We start from the raw sequence: 20,202 nt of genomic DNA, 5'->3' as shown, positions 1-20,202 counted from the left end.
TTTATAAAATAGTGAATTTTTTCCTTACTTTAAGAAAAATATTTTAATTCTGAAAATAATAAATTACTGATCCTAAAATTAAAATGAATAGTGTGCCATTTTGGGAATTTTCAATTTTCAATGAATATTTTGGTAAATCACTTATTAATTTTTTTATATTTATCATGAGGTACAAAGGATTGAATCCCTAAACATTTGAAACAATAAAAATATGAATTTAGACAAAATTGAATAAAAGACCATGATTCCTACTTTGATCTCAAGCTTTTGGGATATGACCTACATAGAGATAGGGGTCATTGTTTGAAAATGATGGGAGTATACTTTTGAATGGTTAATGTCGGTACGTCATGAGTTCAAAGCCCAAAATGAACATTCTGCGAGGGTGCACTCTTACTTATTTCGTACGTGTGATGTGCGGGCATTGCATGTGCCTCAGGACTAGTCCTTGAACAAGACCATGGTCTATGGACTGGGCATAACTCAGATACGGGCTCCATCTGTTGTCCACAGGATATTGGATTATAAAAAAAAATAATAATAAAATAAAATAATTTGGAGCAATGTCGAAATTCCAATTTCCATGTCATTGGAGTCTTTTTACCAACTTCAGGGGTAGTTATGTAGTTTGTATTTCATAATCAGAACATGTCATGAGTTATAAAAGCCAGTTAATGCTTCCCCTGGTAAGACCTTTGTTACAAAAGTTTATAAATACAAGCGGCATACCCCCTAATTAGTAGATTACAAAAGAAAATTTTGCATAGGAATTGAAAAAGAAATTAAACACTTCTAAGATTTCCTAAGAAACATAATAACTGTTTAGAATGCCTCCAATATTTACTTGGAACTGCTCTTGACTTCAAAGACCTTCCCCTCCAGATTATCCTAAACAGAAAAAAAAAAATAGTTTAAAAAATTAGTCCCAAGGAGAAAATAAAAATTATCATCTAACATAATAAAAAATATAAGTGAAAAAAAAAAAGTACTTGCCTTCCATGCTATTCAAACAAGCTCTTGAATTTCAACACTATCAATCACTCGATGAGCAACATCTGCATCTACATTGCCTTCCACTGGCTTGATACGCTGCATGTCTGTAGTTAGAACTTGAGGGGTTATCAAGCTAGTGATACCAGTTCCATATGGAAATGACCAATGAACTTTATCCTCTAACAGTTCAAGTTTGTAAAGGAATTTCAACGCAAATCTTGCTCTTTCTTCACGTTCTTGAATGGGGCTCTCACCAAGATGCTTGTGTATGGCAAGTGGGAGTTGAGAGAGGGAAATGTGTAACATGTCCACAAATAGTTGCTCCATGTGACCATATACTTCGTCGATTGATGAGAAGGGTTGTCGTGACTGTCGTCCGATGATAAGTTCACAAATGTTTCGTATTTCACTAACTGCATACTCATCTTTTTCTATCCCTTCCAAACCACGAAATCCAAAACAATCGTCTTCAAAAAGAGAACTGGAATCTTCAGCGTATCTTTTCAATACTTCAATAACTGCGAAATAGAAATCCAATGGAGGTGGAAATTGAGATTGAGAATTCATTACCAATGGTTTAATGAAGTTCTTATGGAACCAATGATAGGGGTCGTTCCTCTCCACCCACAATTCTTTTCCAACTACAAGTTTATTTTTATCTTTGGCTGTGATATTCATTTTCTGGTCAATGAAATAAATGATTCCAAAGGCTTCTTCGAATGTACGAATTAGAGAAGCACCAAGGACATCTGGTAATGCAACTGTGGCTATTCTTATAAAGATTACCACTGAAAGACAAGAAACTTTGTTGGTAAACGGCTCTTCAGATTGACAAGTTTTGGAAAGAAGTTGGATGAGATCATCAGTTGGTAAATTCCTTTTATATTTCTCCATCCATCTCCTCATGTCATATTCACACTTTCTCTGTATCCATTCTTCCATACCACAGTATTCACCATTTATTTGTTCCCCACAACAATTTTTTTTTATTTTTTTGGCACACATGAAAGGTATCTTGAGCATGAAATATAACAGACAAGATAGAACGGACATAATCAGTTGCACTGCCTTGAATACCATAGAAACAGTCCTCTTAATAGTTTGGAAGGTGATCATGAAAACCTCTATAGAGATTTTGAAGAATGAAATAGTGCGGAGCTTTGAAAATTTTGATAAAATCCACGAAGTAAAAATGTGGAGCTTTGAAAAAGTTGATGAAACTTCGTAAACATTCATTTCTTCAAATACATCTTTAAATATTAACAACCATCTAAGTATGGTGATTGTACTTCCAACTAGGACAGTGAATATCTGAGTTGCTACAATGATCCACATTGACCATTTATAATCGGAAATCCCACATCGAAAATCCACCTTCTTAAGAACAAGAGATTGAAGTACAGCTTGTGATAGAACTAGTGCACAAAGTGCAGAAAGTGCGCACACAGCTAAGCCCATTTGGGAACAAAGGAAGTTCCATTCAGGGTTTTCTGCACAACTATGTATATAAATTGACTTCAATGTCTGTATCATACTCACTGAATTTTGAGGGGCCTTCCATTCAAGTTCATCAACAAGGTTAGAGTGGGAAAGTTCCCACCTAAAAGAATCTAAAGTGAACCAGAACAGTGCAAGCAATAGTAGCATGCATGACATGATTATGACATGTTCTACTATGAACAAGAATATAACACCAGTAACCATTTGCATACAGACATTCACAACAATCGTTACTACGAGGATGGTCAAGGAAAGCATGTTTGAAAGACGTTCAGAATGACTCTGAATTCCGAGTGCAGGAAAGAAAATACACATAGAGATGCATATTAAGACAGTGCCACTAAGCTTAGAGAGTTGATCTTGAACAGAAGGCATTGATGTGGTCAGATCTACTGGGAGTTTAGAAGCAATTGCAAGAAGAGTGAGCGTAAGGGAGTTGAGTTTTAAAAATCTACATGGTATCCATGGCTTCCTATTATATAATCCATGAAATAAATCACAAATCATAAATAGAAGGCATGCAGAAGTACCTGCCGCTATGTATAGGCCAATTGTTGGCATTGGGGAAGAAAACTTGTCATCATCCCATGTTCCATTCAAACAAATTTGTTTCACCATTTTTTTCCTTCTTTGGATTTTCCGAATTAAGTTGTGCTATTCTTCTTCTCCTCCTTAAATAAAACTCGGACTTGGTATGTAGTGAAGAGTATGGATTAGGTAAAGAAGCTATACTTACATTGTTGGGGAAGGAAAGTAGTTTGCTTTCCTTCTTTATTCTTTTCTTGACATAGAACCAAAGTAGAACCTTGAGAACTATTTGTTAGTGTTCCTTTGTTGTCATACCCATGGTTTTAAAGTGTGCCCGAGTCTGAGTCTATTTTTAGTGCTCATATAGTTCGACTTCCAATTTGATGATTGGAATGCCATGTAGGATATATTTTCTAATCCTCTCTATTTATTTGAACCAACCACCAAAGGAACAGTGTTCAGGGATCTATAAAACTTTTCAAGAAAATTTTCTTGGAAAATTTATTTTTCACATAAGATTTTCTTGAAAAAATAATTTTCTAGGACTTTTCCATGTTGGAAAATGTATTTTCCTAGAAAATTCTCTCTATTCTTTTAAAACTGTAAACCCTTAACTTATTTTCCTCACTTCTTCTTCTTCAACTCTTATACCCTCTCAACTTTGGTCAGTTGTTTCTCTCCCCTCCATCTTTTTTTGAATTTCGACCACGCCATTACAGAGATCATCGTGTGGTGACTCTACTCCGACCTATTGATCATCAATTGCGTCGCCATCATTGTGCTACACATTTTAAAAGTCGTATTGCATCCCCTTATGTTGCAGGAGCTTAAATTTTCCAATAGCCTCGTTGATTCCTCCTATTTTCCACAACCATTCCCCCCAAACTTGTATTATCTTCTCTGGAGAAGCCTATTAGAAAGTTTTTGAGTCCAACCAAGGGGCTTGGTTTTTAGATGAGCTCACAGAGCGTGGTAGGGGTGCTCTTTTCTACGTTGACGAGGACAAATAATTTGAGGAGCTCATTTGGGAGTTTACCGTTCACTTGTATTCGTTGATATCTCTATTCCATCATTCACCATCTCTTTTCGAGGCATCACTCTCATTATCGATTCCGATGACACTGATACTCTCCTAGGGATCAATTTGGCATAGCAAGGGTGGTGCCAAGCAGACCACATTATGGACTTGTATCTTACTAGGTTGGGTCTCAAAACTGAAAAACTTCGGATAGAGAATAATAGGGTCTTATCCAATAATCTCTATGAGAACCAATATCTGTGTTGGTAGTGGCTTACCTACAATGTCTTAGGCACTTGGAACTCTACCCAGATGTACACTAAACATCTCTACTTCCTTTATGTCATCTAGATTCGAGATCCAACCTTCAATATGTCCTGCCTTTTGCTTGATACTCTCATCAATGGTTTGACGACCCAAAGCCGTTTCCCAGCCCTTCCACATCTTATTTTTAACATTTTGAAGCATCGGTTGGGCATCCCCCCTTACCACATTAGCACATGCTAGATGTACAGTGAGGATTCTCCGATTTTGAGGGAAACGGACTTTCAAGCCATTCTGCTTCTTTAACCAATCATAAAGTAATTTTCAAATATCATTTTGACACAAGCAAAATTAATTTTTATTTGAATCAACTAAAAAATAAATATAAATAACATTTATTTTTAACACATGATGCAGCTCAAAACTAACCACACCAAACACCACACAACACTACCCCACTCGACTCATTTAACTCAACTCAATCACTCGCTTTAAATTAAAATTAAATTTAATGGGATTCACTACAATTTATATATAAAAATTTGCAAACCACCCTAAACTTACGTCGTTGATTTCAAACCACAATCCCATAAAACTTCTTAATACAAACTACACACTATTATTAACCTTGATAATTTCATAAAGCATTAACAACTCCTATACTTCTGAATTTCTCATTATGATCATTTTAATCCAAATAAAATACATGGTCAACCAAAATCCAGATCGGATCATTAAAATTTTAATAGTGGGAAGGGCCAAACTTCAAACATTCTATGCTCTAGTCTTAATAAAAACTTTATTAGATCCTGATGCCTGATATTAGTTTTTTTTGTCCTTTGGGGCCATAATCAATATAGAACAAGTGGTCAAGTTTTGGAATGTAAGTAGCTAAACACTCATGCTTGGGAAGTCTTTGAGAAAGGATAGATATGCATATGAAGGCAATTAATTTCTTCACTAGTTGAGCTACTATTTGAGAATTAAAAGATTTTTTTCCTCGTTATGGATTATCTTCTATTTCCAATCAGTAATACCCTTTTTGATCATATATCATGATGATGAGAAATTTATCTGTTTGGATTATTATTATAATTTTAAATATCCTACAAACATAAGCAATGATGATGGATTGGGAAGGGGAGGGGTGAATTTGAGCTCTTTTATATTGTCTCTTTAATAAATTAAATGATATTCTGATGTGATGTGGGGTAGTGGGATGGGAATTTGTTAAAGACACTATAAATTAAATTTGTTGGATTCAAAGTATTTATAGTAAAACAATTATTTTGAAAATTTAGTATGGAATTTGAAGAAATTAGTGTGAATTTTACTCCTTTTTGTGATGATTATTCTCTTGGGTGTGAGGACATGAATAATTCATGTTATCATTGGGGAGTCCATAAAAGAAGAAAATTATTGTTTTTTAGGGAAAATTCCCGAAACAAATAGACAAAAAATGAAAAAACCGAAAACTGTACACTATTCATTTTTATTACCATTTTTGGAATTAAAATATTTTCATCAAAGTGGGATTCTTTTCCTATTCTATAAAATAGTAAATACTTTCCCCCTTTTAATTTCAATAAAACAATTAAAAAAATGTATGTTTTATAAGATATTGAATTTTTTCCCTACTTTAAGAAAAATATTTTAATTCTTAAAATAATAAATTACTGATTCTAAACTTAACATGAATAGTGTGCCATTTTGAGAATTTTCAATTTTCAATGATTATTTTGGTAAATCACCTATCAAATTTTTTTATTTATCATTAGGTACAAAGGATTGAATCCCTAAACATTTGAAATAATAAAAATATGAATTTAGACAAAATTGAATGAAAGACCGTGATTCCTACTTTGGTCTCAAGCTTTTGTCATATGACCTACATAGAGATAGGGGTCATTATTTGAAAATGAAGGGAGTATACTTTTGAATGGTTAATGTTGGTACGTCGTGAGTTCAATGCCCAGAATGAACATTCCGCAAGGGCACACTCTTACTTATCTGGTGCGTGTGATGTCCGGGCATTGCATGTGTCCTTGAACCAAACCATGGTCTCTGGACTGGGCATAGCCTAGATACGGGCTCTGTCCGTTGTCTATAACTGGATTATTAAAAAAAATTAATAATAATTTGGGGCAATGTCGAAATTCCAATTTCAATGCCATTGAATCTTTTTACCAACTTCAGGGGTAGTATTGTAGTTTGTATTTCATAATCAGGCCATGTCATCACTTATAAAAGCCAGATGATTCTTATATTCTTGTGGGTTTTTCTCTATATTAAGTAAAAATATTTTTGTTATTCTGTTTCTTCTGATGAAATTGATTTGTTTTAGCTGCGAAGTCAAGCTTTTCGGAGATACTTTGATTGTGATTTCGGTTATGGTTGAAATTTGACGATTTATTTTCAGATTTTGATGGAATTCGTGATTTATTAGAATGGGTTGGTGAGAGATTTGAAAAAGGTGGAGATTTTGTTCTTGAATTGAAGTTTGAGGTTCAAGGTTTTTAGATGGTTTATTTGTTTTACTTTACAAACTTAAATTTTTTAAGGAATTCATTTCATGATGAATTCGTTGTGTTTAATTTGCTTTAAATATGAATTCTTACACTTATAGACGAAGTCTTCCTCACTTCTTTTATCTGTTCTACAGATTTTTCAGAGGCTTCACCTCATCTTTGACTGTCCTGAAGTGCCCCATAATTCTTCTTCTTCTAACAACTATAGATTTTATTGGTCAAACAAGAGATCAAGAAGACCTACTAATTACATAAGAAGAAGTTAGATTGCTAGGATCATTTGGTGTTACTAAGCAAACAAAGTGATTTATTTATCACATAAAATTTTATAGATACTAGGGGCATACCCCTAATTAATAGATTACAAAAGAAAATTTTGCAGAAAAATTGAAAAAGAAATTAAACACTTCTAAGATTTCCTAAGAAACAGAATAACAATTGGAGGGTCCAATATTTTCTTGACTTCGTGCTTATTAGAGGGTCTTAAGACTAAACCAATATTTTCTTGGAGCCTCCAATACTTCCAGGCGGTGAGTTATTAGAATGCCTCCAATATTTTCTTGGAGCTGCTGTTGACTTCATGCTTATTGGAGGGTCTAGACCTTCCCCTCCTGATTATCCTAAACAGAAAAAAAAGAAAAAAATTGTTTAAAAAATTAGTCCTAAGGAGAAAATAAAAATATCATCTAACTTAATAAAATAGTAAGTGAAAAAAAAGTACTTGCCTCCAGGCTATTCAAACAAGCTCTTGAATTTCATCACTATCAATCACTCGATGAGCAACATCTGCATCTACATTGCCTTCCACTGGTTCGATACGCTGCATGTCTATAGTTGGAACTTGAGGGGTTATCAAGCTAGTGATACCAGTCCCATCAGGAAATGACCAATTGACTTTATTCTCCAAAGGTCCAAGGTTGTAAAGGAATTTCAGCACAAATTTTGCTCTTTCTTCACGTTCTTGAATGGGGCTCTCAACAAGATGCTTGAATATGGCAAGTGGGAGTTGAGAGAGGAAAAAGTGCAACATGTCCACAAATTGTTGCTCCATGAGACCATATAGTTCGTCGATTGATGAGAAGGTTTGTCTTGGCTGTTGTCCGATGATCAATTCACAAATGTTTCGTATTTCTCTAGCTGCATACTCAACTCTTTTGCTATATTGCGTACCACTACCTGCGTAATGCTCTGCATTAAAAAAAAGATTGGAAACTCCATCGCATCTTTTTAATTCTTCAGTAAGCCAAAGTGCGTAATATAAGTCCAATGGAGGTTGAAATTGAGATTGAGAATACAATTTCATTACCAATGGTTTAATGAATTTCTTATGCAACCAATGATATGGGTTGTTCCTCTCCATCCACAATTCTTTTCCCACTACAAGTTTATTTTTATCTTCGGCTGTGATATTCATTTTCTGGTCAATGAAATAAATGATTCCAAAGGCTTCGTCAAATGTACGAATTAGAGAAGCACCTAGGACATCTGGTAATGCAGCTGCGGCTATTCTTATAAAGATTACCACTGAAAGACAAGAAACTTTGTTGGTAAATGGCTCTTCAGATCGACAAGTTTTGGAAAGAAGTTGGATAAGATCATCAGTTGGTATATTCCTTTCATATTTCTCCATCCATCTCTGCATGTCATATTCACAGTTTCTCTGTATCCACTCTTCCATATTATACTCATCACCATTTCTTTGTTCCCCACAACAAATTTTTTTATTTTTTGGCACACAAGAAAGGTATCTTGAGCATTAAATATAACAGGTAAGATAGACAGACCACAATCACTTGCACTGCCATGAATACCATATAAACAGTCCTCTTAATAGTTTGGAAGATGATCATGAAAAGCTTTATAGAGATTTTGAAGAATGAAATAGTGCGGAGCTTTGAAAATTTTGATAAAATCCACAAAGAAAAAATGTGGAGCTTTGACAAAGTTGATAAAACTTCGTAAGCATTCATTTGCACAAACAAATTTTCGAATATTAACCACCATCTAAATAAGGTGATTGTACCTCCTACTAGGACAGTGAAAATCTGAGTGACTACAACGATCCACATTGACCATTTATAATCGGAAATCCCACATCGAAAATCCACCTTCTTAAGAGCAAGAGATTGAAGTACAGCTTGTGATAGAACTAGTGCACAAAGTACAGATAGCATGCACACAAATAAGCCCGTTGGGGAATTAAGGAAGGCCCATTCAGGGTTATTTGTACAACTATTTGTATAAGTTGACTTCAATATCTGTATCATACTCTCTGACTTTTGAGGGTTCTTTTCTTCAAGTTCATCAAATGGGCTAGAAGAGTGGAAAATTTCCCACCGAGAAGAATCTAAAGTGAACCACAACATTGCAAGCAATAGTAGTATGCATGACATGATTATGACATGTTCGACTATGAACAAGAATATGACACCAGTAACCATTTGGATACAGACATTCACAACAATTGTTACTACGAAGATGCTCAAGGAAAGTATGTTCGAAAGACGTTCAGAATGACTCTGAGTTCCGAGTGAAGGAATGAAAATACACATAGAGATGCATATTAAGACAGTGCCACTAAGCTTAGAGAGTTGGTCTTGAACAGAAGGCATTGATGCGGTCAGATCTACTGGGAGTTTCGAAGCAATTGCAAGAAGAGTGAGCGTAAGGGAGTTGAGTTTTAAAAATCTACATGGTATCCATGGCTTTCTATTATATAATCCATGAAATAAATCACAAATCATAAAAAGGCATGCGAAGTACCTGCAGCTATGTATAGGCCAATTGTTGGCATTGGGGAAGAAAACTTGTCATCATCCCAGGTTCCATTCAAACAAATTTGTTTCACCATTTTTGTTTTCCTTCTTTGGATTCACTGAATTAAGTTGTGCTATTCTTCTTCTTCTCCTTAAATAAAACTCAGACTTGGTATCGTAGTGAAGAGTATCAATTAGATAAAGAAGCTATACTTACATTGTTAGGGAAGTAAAGTAGTTTGCTTTCCTTCTTTATTCTTTTCTTGACATAGAACCAAAGTAGATCCTTGGGAACTAATTGTTAGTGTTCCTATGTTGTCATACCCATGGTTTTAAAGCGTGCCCCACTCTGAGTCTATTTTTACTGTTCATATGGGTTCGAATGAGCAAACATGTAAATCTTGTGTCACATTGACTTGTTTGAGATCCAAGATTACTCGGCTCAAAATTTTCAAAATTCAGACAAGTCAACTAGTTCGGTGTTTTATTCCATATAATAATAATAATCAAATTTCAATAACAATACACTTGTGATTTGTATAGAATAAAATTATATATGAATCCATTTTATATTAGAACAATGAATAATGGATTTTTTGATTGAGTACATATAAATGAATCCATCTTATAAGAGAAAAAAATAATTATGTAACTAAAAGTATAAAAATTACAAATCAATCTCAGAGGATTTACTGGTCCGAGATAGGATGAGTCAACTCAATCTCGGTAAGTGCTGAAACAAGATGGAATACCAGGCTTATAACCATTCTGGAATGGAAAAGAGGACTAGAAGTACAACTATACTGATTAGAAATAAGACATTTAACATAGTATGAATCTCTTGGATTAAGCAATCGGGAAAATTGCTCACAATTTACATAGAAACTTAAAGAACTTTATGCTGGTTTTATATTTACTTTAAAAGATGGGAAAATTGCTGGTTTGATGCGGTTAAGGAATGAGCAAATCCAAGTTGTGTTCAGATTCAAGAGTCGTGATACATTGGGGCAATTGCCCCCACTCAACTTTTTTGGGCACTTTAGATATCCTTGAATTTATACTTAAATTCGAGATACCCTTGTATTTTGAACTACTGATATGCCCTGTTTGACCCTGTTGCCCCCTCTCCCTCATCTCCCTCCAATTTTTGCCCCCTCCCCTCCAATTAAGTCTAAGTTTGTCCCCACTAAAAGAAAATCGTGGCTCCACCCCTATGTTTAGGCGTTTGGGTTTTGCAAGACTTCTTTTTGTTTAGTAGGATAGATATTATTTTAATAAATAAGGTTTTATATTTCTTCTTAGCTTCTCTTAATTATTTTCTTATTCTACATATCTTAAAGGGATATTCATTGACACCCTTTAACTTCTATTTATCAATAATTTAGATAATCAAATATATTCCAAATGGAAAGTGGGATTAAATTTAAGATGGTTGACTGTAATCTATGATCATTGACTATCTGGGAACTTTCAAATCTTCTTGTGTATTGGAAGGAGGCTAAACCTAATGCATTGCGAGTATTTTAGTTGCTAAGTAAGCTTTCCCTTGTTCCTTTTACATTTATTGTCGAATGTTTTTTGCCGACACCCACCATGCCATTCGGGGACTATTGCGTGGAAGCATAACAAGAGTAAAATTAAAATAACAAAACGAGCACACAAATATTTGAGATGATGTACAATAGGTTTGAGTCGTTCTTTTGAGGTTAAGGACTTAGGTCCCCTCAAATATTTCTTAAGGATAGAAGTGGTCCGTTCTAGTCGTGGTATTTCACTATAGAAATACAAATACACATTGAATCTTTTTTAGGACACTGGTATGCTTGATTGTCGTTCTTCCTCCTCTCCTATGGATCATAATCATCATCTTTATACAGAAGTTGGTGATATATTATCAAATCCTTCTTCTTATCAGAGACTCGTAGGCCACTTGATTTATCTGACTAATATGAGATCGCATTTGATCTTTACAGTTAGTGTAGTCAGTCAGTTCATTCATGCCCCGCGCATCTCTAATCTTGATGTTATTTATCGTGTCCTTTGCTATTTGAAGTCTTGTTCTAGTCTTGAGCTTTTCTATTCTTCTATTGCCCAACCACATTTGTCATGTTTTATTGATGTTGATTACGTTGGTTCTCATCACCCATCATAATATACCACACTAAAATATGGAGTTATGATTCCACTAAAAAAAGTTAACGCGTATTTTGTATAAATTAATAGTTTTGGGTAGCATGAATTACTCATCCTGCACCGAAAATGGATTTTGTAGCCCAACACTTTACTTCACATCATAATTAAATTTGAAAAGGGTCAAAGTGACAAGGAGAGATGTGGTTAGACATTATCATGAGTTTCTTAGCCACAACTCCAAGAATTATGGCCTTTAAGAACATTCAATCCTTCATCTAGTTTATTTTAATAACATAATTTTTCTTTTGTTTTTGTTTTCTTCCTTATCTAAGGTTTGTAGAAAACTTTGGTAACATTTTTAATTAATCAATTAAAAATTAGTTTACTTCTTTCTTATAAATAATATTAATTGGGAAATATCCATGTTTTTAATAAATGTTAGTAATAAACCTCCACAAAAGATTTGATTTTTTATATTTACTATAAAAATGTAATTTTTATTTTTCTTACGAATATATAACTCGATAATACTAGGTAAATCGTAGGTCTGACTAGGAGGGATGAGGCCAAATGCCCCGATATATACAATATCCCACAAATCACAGACATCAGGCTAGTGTCTATTTAAGAGTTTGTAACCCCTTTCCACGGAATAGTATCAAAGTCTTGTGTGCCTTTTATAGGAGACAAAAAAAGGGATAAACCCCTTCGAGTGTCAAACAAGGGGGTTTGAACTCAAGACACCTCCCTTTTTGGAGAGAGGGCCTCACTACTAAACCCATCACTAGTGGGTTAATTTTGAAAATACTCACAAATACTTATTTGAAGATAAATCTTGCAAGTTAGATTTTATATTTACATGGTTAGGATTGTGCATTTTTACATTAATCATTTTTTCATGAGTCATAGATACCTGAGTCTTTATATATATTTTTTAAAACCATTATTTGTATAGTTTTTATTTATTTATTTTTTATAGGGGCGGGGGGGAGAGGATTATAATCAGATGTGATGTGCTGGCATTATAGCCCAGATACGGGCTCCATCCATTGTCCGCAACTGGATATCAAAATAAATAAATAAATAATAAAATAATTTGGGGCAACGTCGAAATTCCAATTTCCATGCCATTGGAATCTTTTTACTAACTTCAGGGGTAGTACTGTAGTTTTTATTTCATAAGACCTTTGAAGCTAAACACTGAAATCTGAATAGACCTCAAAGGTTTGTCAAAATACCCCACTGATTTGATTTCTAGTCAATTTATTCTTCTTCATTTAATTCGTATATTCTTGTGGGTTTTGCCCTATATTAAGTAAAAATATTTTTGTTGTTCTGTTTCTTCTGATGAAATTGATTTGTTTTAGCTGAGAAGTCAAGCTTTTCAGGGATACTTTGATTGTTATTTCGGTTATGATTGAAATTTGACAATTTATTTTCAGATTTTTGACGGAATTTGTGATTTATTAGAACGGGTTGGTGAGAGATTTGAGAAAGGTGGAGATTTTGGTCTTGAATTGAAGTTTGAGGTTCAAGGGTTTTTAGATGGTTTATTTGTTTTACTTTAAAATCTTAAATTTTTTAAGGAATTAATTTCATGATGAATTCATTATATTTACTCAAATTATAGAGCTTAATTAGTTGGTTACTTTCAAATAGCTTGTTTGGATCTGGGATGGACTTGAAAACTACATTGTCGTTGTTAAGTAGTTCTTTAAAATCTCTAATTTTATTATGTTAGACATTCTTTAAAAAGCTATTTTTTTTAATGTATAATTTACTGGAATTCATTGTTATTTTGAGTAGAATTGAAATTGAGAGATGGATACTATTAATTAGTGTAAGAAATGGTTGGGTAGTGATGTTTGATATGGATTTTTTGCTTTAAATATGAATTCTTACTCTTATAGAGGAAGTCATCCTAACTTCTTTTATCTGTTCTATACATTTTTCGGAGGCTTCACCTCATCTTGGGCTGTCCTGAAGTGCCCCATAATTCTTCTTCTAACAACTATAGATTTTATTGGCCAAACAAGAGGTCAAGAAGACCTACCTGATTGCTAGGATCATTTGGGGTTGCTAAGCAAACAAAGTGATATATTTATCATATAAAATTTTATAAATACAAGGGGCATACCTCTAATTAATAGATTACAAAAGAAAATTTTGTAGAAGAATTGAAAAAGAAATTAAACTCTTCTAAGATTTCCTAAGAAACAGAATAACTGTTTAATTTCTTCAAACTTCGAGGCGATGAGTTATTACAATGCCTCCAATATTTTCTTGCAGCTGCTCTTAACTTCCCTCCTGATTATCCTAAACAGAAAAAAAAATTGTTTAAAAAATTAGTCCTAAGGAGAATAAAAATATCATCCAACTTAATAAAAAAGTACGTGAAAAAAAAAAAGGGTACTTGCCTCCAGGCCATTCGAAAAAGCTCTTGAATTTCATTACCATCAATCACTTGATGAGCAACATCTGCATCTACATTGTCTTCCACTGGTTCGATACGCTGCATGTCTATAGTTGGAACTTGAGGGGTTATCAAGCTAGTGATACCAGTTCCATATGGATATGACCAATGAACTTTATTCTCTAACGGTTCTAGTTTGTAAAGGAATTTCAACGCAAGTCTTGCTCTTTCTTCACGTTCTTGAATGGGGCTCTCAACAAGATGCTTGTGTATGGCAAGTGGGAGTTGAGAGAGGGAAAAGTGCAACATATCCACAGATAGTTGCTCCATGTGACCATATAGTTCGTCAATTGATGAGTAGGTTTGTCTTGGCTGTTGTCCGATGATCAATTCACAGACGTTTTGAATTTCAATAACTGCATACTTAACTTTTTTAATGTATTGGGTACCACTACTTGCAACATACTCTGCCTTATAAAAAGGATTGGAATGTCCATCGCATCTTTTTAATTCTTCAATAAGCCAAAGTGCAAAATATAAGTCCAATGGAGGCTGAGATGGAGACTGAGAATACAATTTCTTTACCAACGGTTTAATGAATGTATTATGGAACCAATGATATGGGTTGTTCCTATTCATCCACAATTCTTTTCCCACTACAAGTTTATTTTTATCTTCGGCTGTGGTATTCATTTTCTGGTCAATGAAATAAATGATTCCAAAGGCTTCGTCGAATGTACGGATTAGAGAAGCACTAAGGACATCTGGTAATGCAACTGTGGCAATTCTTATAAAGATTACCACTGAAAGACAAGAAACTTTGTTGGTAAATGGCTTTTCAGATTGACAAGTTTTGGAAAGAAGTTGGATGAGATCATCAGTTGGTAAATTGCTTTTATATTTCTCCATCCATCTCCTCATGTCGTATTCACAGTTTCTCTCCACTCTTTCATATGACAGTTTTCATCATTTCTTTGTTCCCCACAACAAATATTTTTTATTTTTTTGGCACACAAGAAAGGTATCTTGAGCATTAAATATAACAGAAAAGAGAGACAGGATATAATCCCTACCACTGCCATGAATACCATAGAAACAGTCCTCTTAATAGTTTGGAAGATGCTCATGAAAACCTTTATAGAGATTTTGAAGAATGAAATAGAGCGGAGCTTTGAAAATTTTGATAAAATCCACGAAGTAAAAATGTGGAGCTTTGAAAAAGTTGATGAAACTTTGTAAACATTCATTTCTTCAAATACATCTTTGAATATTAACAACCATCTAAGTATGGTGATTGTACTTCCTACTAGGACAGTGAAAATCTGAGTCACTACAATGATCCACATTGACCATTTATAATCGGAAATCCCACATCGAAAATCCACCTTCTTAAGAACAAGAGATTGAAGTACGGCTTGTGATAGAACTAGTGCACAAAGTGCAGAAAGAATGCACACAGCTACGCCGAGTGGGGAACGAAGGAAGGTCCATTCAGGGTCTCGTTTACAACTATTTATATAAATTGACTTCAATATCTGTATCATAGTCTCTGAATTTTGAGGGGCCTTTTCTTCAAATTCATCAACAATTGAAGAATCTAAAGTGAACCACAACATTGCAAGCAATAGTAGCATGCATGACATGATTATGACATGTTCCACTATGAACAAGAATATGACACCAGTAACCATTTGCATACACACATTCACAATAACCGTTACTACGAAGATGCTCAAGGAAAGCATGTTTGAAAGACGTTCAGAATGACTCTGAGTTCCGAGTGAAGGAAAGAAAATACACAGAGAGATGCATATTAAGACAGTGCCACTAAGCTTAGAGAGTTGGTCTTGAACAGTAGGCATTGAAGTGGTCAGATCTACTGGGACTTTCGACGTAATTGCAAGAAAAGTGAGTGTAAGGGAGTTGAGTTTTAAAAATCTACATGGTATCCATGGCTTCCTATTATATAATCCATGAAATAAATCACAAATCATAAATAGAAGGCATGCAGAAGTACCTGCCGCTATGTATAGGCCAATTGTTGGCATTGGGGAAGAAAACTTGTTATCATCCCATGTTCCATTCAAACAAATTTGTTTCACCATTTTTTTCCTTCTTTGGATTAACCGAATTAAGTTGTGCTATTCTTCTTCTTCTCCTTAAATAAAACTCAGACTTGGTATCATAGTGAAGAGTATGAATTAGGTAAAGAAGCTACACTTACATTGTTAGGGAAGGAAAGTAGTTTGCTTTCCTTCTTTATTCTTTTCTTGGCATAGAACCAAAGTAGATCCTTGAGAACTATTTGTTAGTGTTCCTATGTTGTGTTCGAATGAGCAAACATGTAAATTATCTATCACATTGACTTGTTTGAGATCCAAGATGACTCGGCTTGAATTTTCAAAATTCAGACGAGTCAACTAGTTCGGTGTTTTATTCCATATAATAATAATCAATTTTTAATAACTATACACTTGTGATTGGTATAGAATAAAATTATATATGAATCCATTTTATAATAGAAAAATGAATAATTGATTTTGTGATCGAGTACATATAAATGAATCCATCTTATAAGAGAAAAAAATAATTATTTAAGTAAAAATATAAAAATTACAAATCAATCTCAAAGGATTTATTGGTCTGAGACAGGATGAGTCGACTCAACTATGCTGATTAGAAATAAGACATTTAACATAGTAAGAATCTCTTGGATTAAGCAATCGGGAAAATTTCTCACAATTTACATAGAAACTTGAAGAACTTTATGTAATATATATTAACTTTAAAAAGATGGGAAAGTCTTCAATCATCTGCAATATAATTGGGTATGGAGAAAAGGCGTCCAAAACCGAGGTTTTTGGGCAAATCCAAGTTTTGCTCAGATTCAAGAGTCGTGAGAGTGAGTACCTTTTTCCTTTAATAAAAGGATCTGTTATTAATTAGGATAGGATATTTGTTTAGGTGTTTGGGTCTTGTAAGGCTCAGTTTTTTTTTTCTTTTTTCAAGTAGGATTCTTCAATTATGAAAGTGCATTGTGTTGGTCATTGTAGGATAGATATTATTTTAATAAATAAGGTTTCCAAACGTGGGACCTATTCTTCTCTTAATTATTTTCTTATTCTACATATTTTTTGTGGGCTGCAATTGAGTGCAACTTTGTGGCTACATCAAGGTTAAATAGATATTCATTGACACCCTTACTTTGACTTCTATTTATCAATAATCAAATGTGTTGTGAAAATTCAAATAAGAACAAGATGCACACAACCTGATAGAAGCAGTAGTACTGCTACAACAATCAACTAGCAACAGCATAAATGTATTAACAAAAATAGAATAGTAAAATAATGTAACAAAGAGGATTTATACTAATTCAGTATGCAACGAGCATTCCTACATCCAGTTTCGGCTTGGTCATTCAAATCCACTATTTGCAATGAGAGTTATAGAATACAAGGTATAGAACTCAGAGAATACACCCGAGAAATTACAATAAGCTTACACACTCAAGGTCCAACAATGGCATCTTGTTAAACTGATATCTTCTTTTTCTCACTTTTCTCTCTACATGAACACATATTTTCTCTTTATCTCTTGTTTTTACCACCTCCAATCCTCCTTGGATCCTGCAATATATTCCTTTTTGTATCACAATGTTCTGCAGTACAGTTTGTTATATCCAATCCAATAGAAAAACAGCAATTGTCATCTATACACAAAGGCAAGGAACAAACATTCTTGCCACGCTGGATTAGTGACAAGCCAAATTCGTTGCTAGGTGAGACAAACTAGTCAACGCCTAAAGATTTTGGATCACTATACCACAAATTTCCACCAATTTGTTGTGAAAATTCACACGGATAACAACCCTGCGGACATGCTTACTAAGCCTGTCACTAGCTCTAACTTCAATCTGTACCTGAACATTATTAATGTTCGGACTGTTCTTCATTACTGATTGAACTTGTTCTTGGCCAAAGATTCGCTATGATGTTGGTGCACCTCAAGTGGTTTGGATCAAGGTGGAAATTTGTGGTACAGTGATCCAAAATCTTTAGGTGCTGACTGGTTTGTCTCACCTGGCAGCTGATTTGGCTTGTCACTGATCCAGCGTGGCAAGAATGTTTGTTCCTTGCCCTTGTGTATAGATGACACTTGTTGTTTTTCTATTGGATTGGAGATAACAAACTGTACTGCAGAACATTGTGATGCAAAAAGGAATATATTGCTGGATTTAAGGAGGATTGGAGGTGGTAAAAAAAGAGAAAAAGAGAAAAGGTGTGTTCATGTAGAGAGAAAAGTGAGAAAAAGAAGATATTAGTGTAACAAGGTGCCATTGTTGGACCTTGAGTGTGTGAGTTGATTGTAATTTCTCTGGTGTATTCTCTGAGTTCTATAACAGATTGAACTTAGAGCTAGTGACATGCTTAGTAAGCATGTCCGCAAGGTTGTTATCCGTGTGGATTTTCTCAACTGTAACCTTCCCTTCAACAATAAATCTCGAATGAAATAAAACTTGATATCTATATGTTTCATCCTTTCATGATACATGTGATTTTTTGTCAAATGAATTGTACTTTGGTTATCACAATAAACACTTACCCCTTTCTGATTAACACCAAGTTCACCAATCAGACCTTGAAGTCAAATGGCTTCTTTTACAGCTTCTCTAGCTGCAATCAGTTTAGCCTCTGTTGTCGAGAGAGCTACAACTGGTTGCAAGGTAGCTTTCCAACTGATTGTACAACCAAATAGAGTAAAAACATAACTGGTAAGAGATTTTCTCTTGTCCAAATCACCAGCATAGTCCGAGTCAACATACCCAATCAGCTTCTTCTTCTCATTTGTTTCAGATATTCTTTTATAACACAAACCATAATCTGAAGTACCTTTAAGGTACCTGAAGACCCACTTTACAACCTCCCAATGTCCCCTGTCAGGATTAGCAATAAATCTGCTTACCACACTTGCTGCATACGCCAAGTCAGGTCGAGTGTATACCATGGAGTACATGATGCTCCCAATGGCACTTGCATATGGCACCTGTATCATGTCAGCCTTCTCATCATCGGTTGAAGGTGACACTGCAAATGACAACTTGAAATGGCATCTAAGGGTGTTTGAACAGCCTTAGCTTGAGACATGCCAAATCTATCAAGCAACTTGAGAATGTAGCTGGTTTGAGAAATGAACAACTCACCTTTATTCTTTTTTCTCTTAATTTCCATCCCCAAAATCCTCTTGGCTACTCCTAAATCCTTCATTTCAAATTCCTTGCTCAAAAGTGTCTTTAGCATTTGAATCTCACTCATGCTAGTTGATGCAATTAGCATGTCATCCACATAAAGTAATAGAAATACACCAACACCACCATCTATCCACTTAATGTAGACACAACTATCAAATCACTTCTCAGATAGTTGTTCTTCTTCATAACTTCATCAAACTTAAGGTACCACTGTCTCGGAGATTGTCTTAAACCATACAAGGACTTCTTCAATAAACACACTTTTCCCTCATCACCATGTTTAACAAATCCTTTTGACTGAGACATGAAAATTTTCTCAGCAAGGTTCCCATGTAAAAAAACGGTCTTCACATCCATTTGCTCTAGCTCCATGTCAAATTGAGTAACTAAAACTAGAAGTACTCTAATAGACGTATGCTTGACAACTGGAGAACACACTTCATTGAAGTCAATTCCAGCTTGTTTTGTGAAACCACGCGCAACAAGCCTTGCTTTGAACCTTGGTTTTCCATCCTTTGAGCCATCTTCCTTAAGTTTATAAATCCATTTGCAACTGACCAACCTTTGTCCAGCTGGTTTATCAACCAGTTGCCATGTTTTTGTTTTTCAACAAAGAATCCATCTCCTCTTGCATAGTGAAAGCGCCCTCGATCCGCGGGGTGCTCGGATCCGCTTTTGACCCTTGAAGTTTGGGAGTCGCCACCTAGTTATTATGGTCTAGGAACCAAACTGACTATAAAACGGATAATGAACTAATCTACTACAGAAAATCTGAGTCCGGGGATCATGTTACGGGGTTGGAAGGTGTTAGGCACCAA

The 20,202-nt window shown here is 34.6% G+C and overlaps 2 protein-coding genes and 1 pseudogene across 3 annotated transcripts; all 3 read right to left on the bottom strand.

The window, feature by feature from the left end:
* Window positions 1-564: 564 nt before the first annotated feature.
* LOC147382403 (uncharacterized) lies at window positions 565-3,380 on the bottom strand. 2 transcript variants are annotated; one of them, XM_086429360.1, is made up of 3 exons: window positions 3,024-3,380; window positions 994-1,511; window positions 565-888 (listed from the first exon to the last, which is right to left on the bottom strand). In XM_086429360.1, exons 1-2 carry the CDS (start codon window positions 3,109-3,111, stop codon window positions 1,006-1,008), a joined length of 594 nt encoding a protein of 197 aa, XP_086285486.1. In that variant the 5' UTR covers window positions 3,112-3,380; the 3' UTR covers window positions 565-888; window positions 994-1,005. The 2 variants fall into 2 exon arrangements, with proteins under 2 accessions (XP_086285486.1, XP_086285485.1); XM_086429359.1 differs by having other exon boundaries at window positions 994-3,380.
* Window positions 565-9,693, bottom strand: LOC147382402 (uncharacterized). Its single transcript, XM_086429361.1, has 3 exons — window positions 9,595-9,693; window positions 7,434-8,007; window positions 565-870 (listed from the first exon to the last, which is right to left on the bottom strand). The coding sequence occupies exons 1-2, from the start codon at window positions 9,680-9,682 to the stop codon at window positions 7,568-7,570; spliced, it is 528 nt and encodes a 175-aa protein (XP_086285487.1). The 5' UTR covers window positions 9,683-9,693; the 3' UTR covers window positions 565-870; window positions 7,434-7,567.
* A 9,087-nt stretch (window positions 9,694-18,780) lies between these two features.
* Window positions 18,781-19,756, bottom strand: LOC147382401 (secreted RxLR effector protein 161 pseudogene; annotated as a pseudogene).
* Between the last annotated feature and the right edge of the window lie 446 nt (window positions 19,757-20,202).

This window comes from Akebia trifoliata, chromosome 16 (assembly GCF_017979445.1).
Source record: "Akebia trifoliata isolate Shusen 1 chromosome 16, ASM1797944v1, whole genome shotgun sequence".
NCBI lineage: Eukaryota > Viridiplantae > Streptophyta > Magnoliopsida > Ranunculales > Lardizabalaceae > Akebia > Akebia trifoliata.
The sequence above is the reverse complement of the archived record's forward strand: the minus strand, read 5'-3'. Positions and strand labels throughout refer to the sequence as shown.

What these genes read in the sequence shown, in the direction of transcription:
- LOC147382403 (XM_086429359.1), bottom strand. Translation starts at nt 3,111, where the DNA reads ATGGTGAAACAAATTTGTTTGAATGGAACATGGGATGATGACAAGTTT.
- LOC147382402 (XM_086429361.1), bottom strand. Translation starts at nt 9,682, where the DNA reads ATGGTGAAACAAATTTGTTTGAATGGAACCTGGGATGATGACAAGTTT. An exon ending in TGGCCTATACATAGCTGCAG is followed by an intron (nt 8,008 to 9,594) that starts GTACTTCGCATG and finishes AGCATTACGCAG; the next exon opens with GTAGTGGTACGCAATATAGC.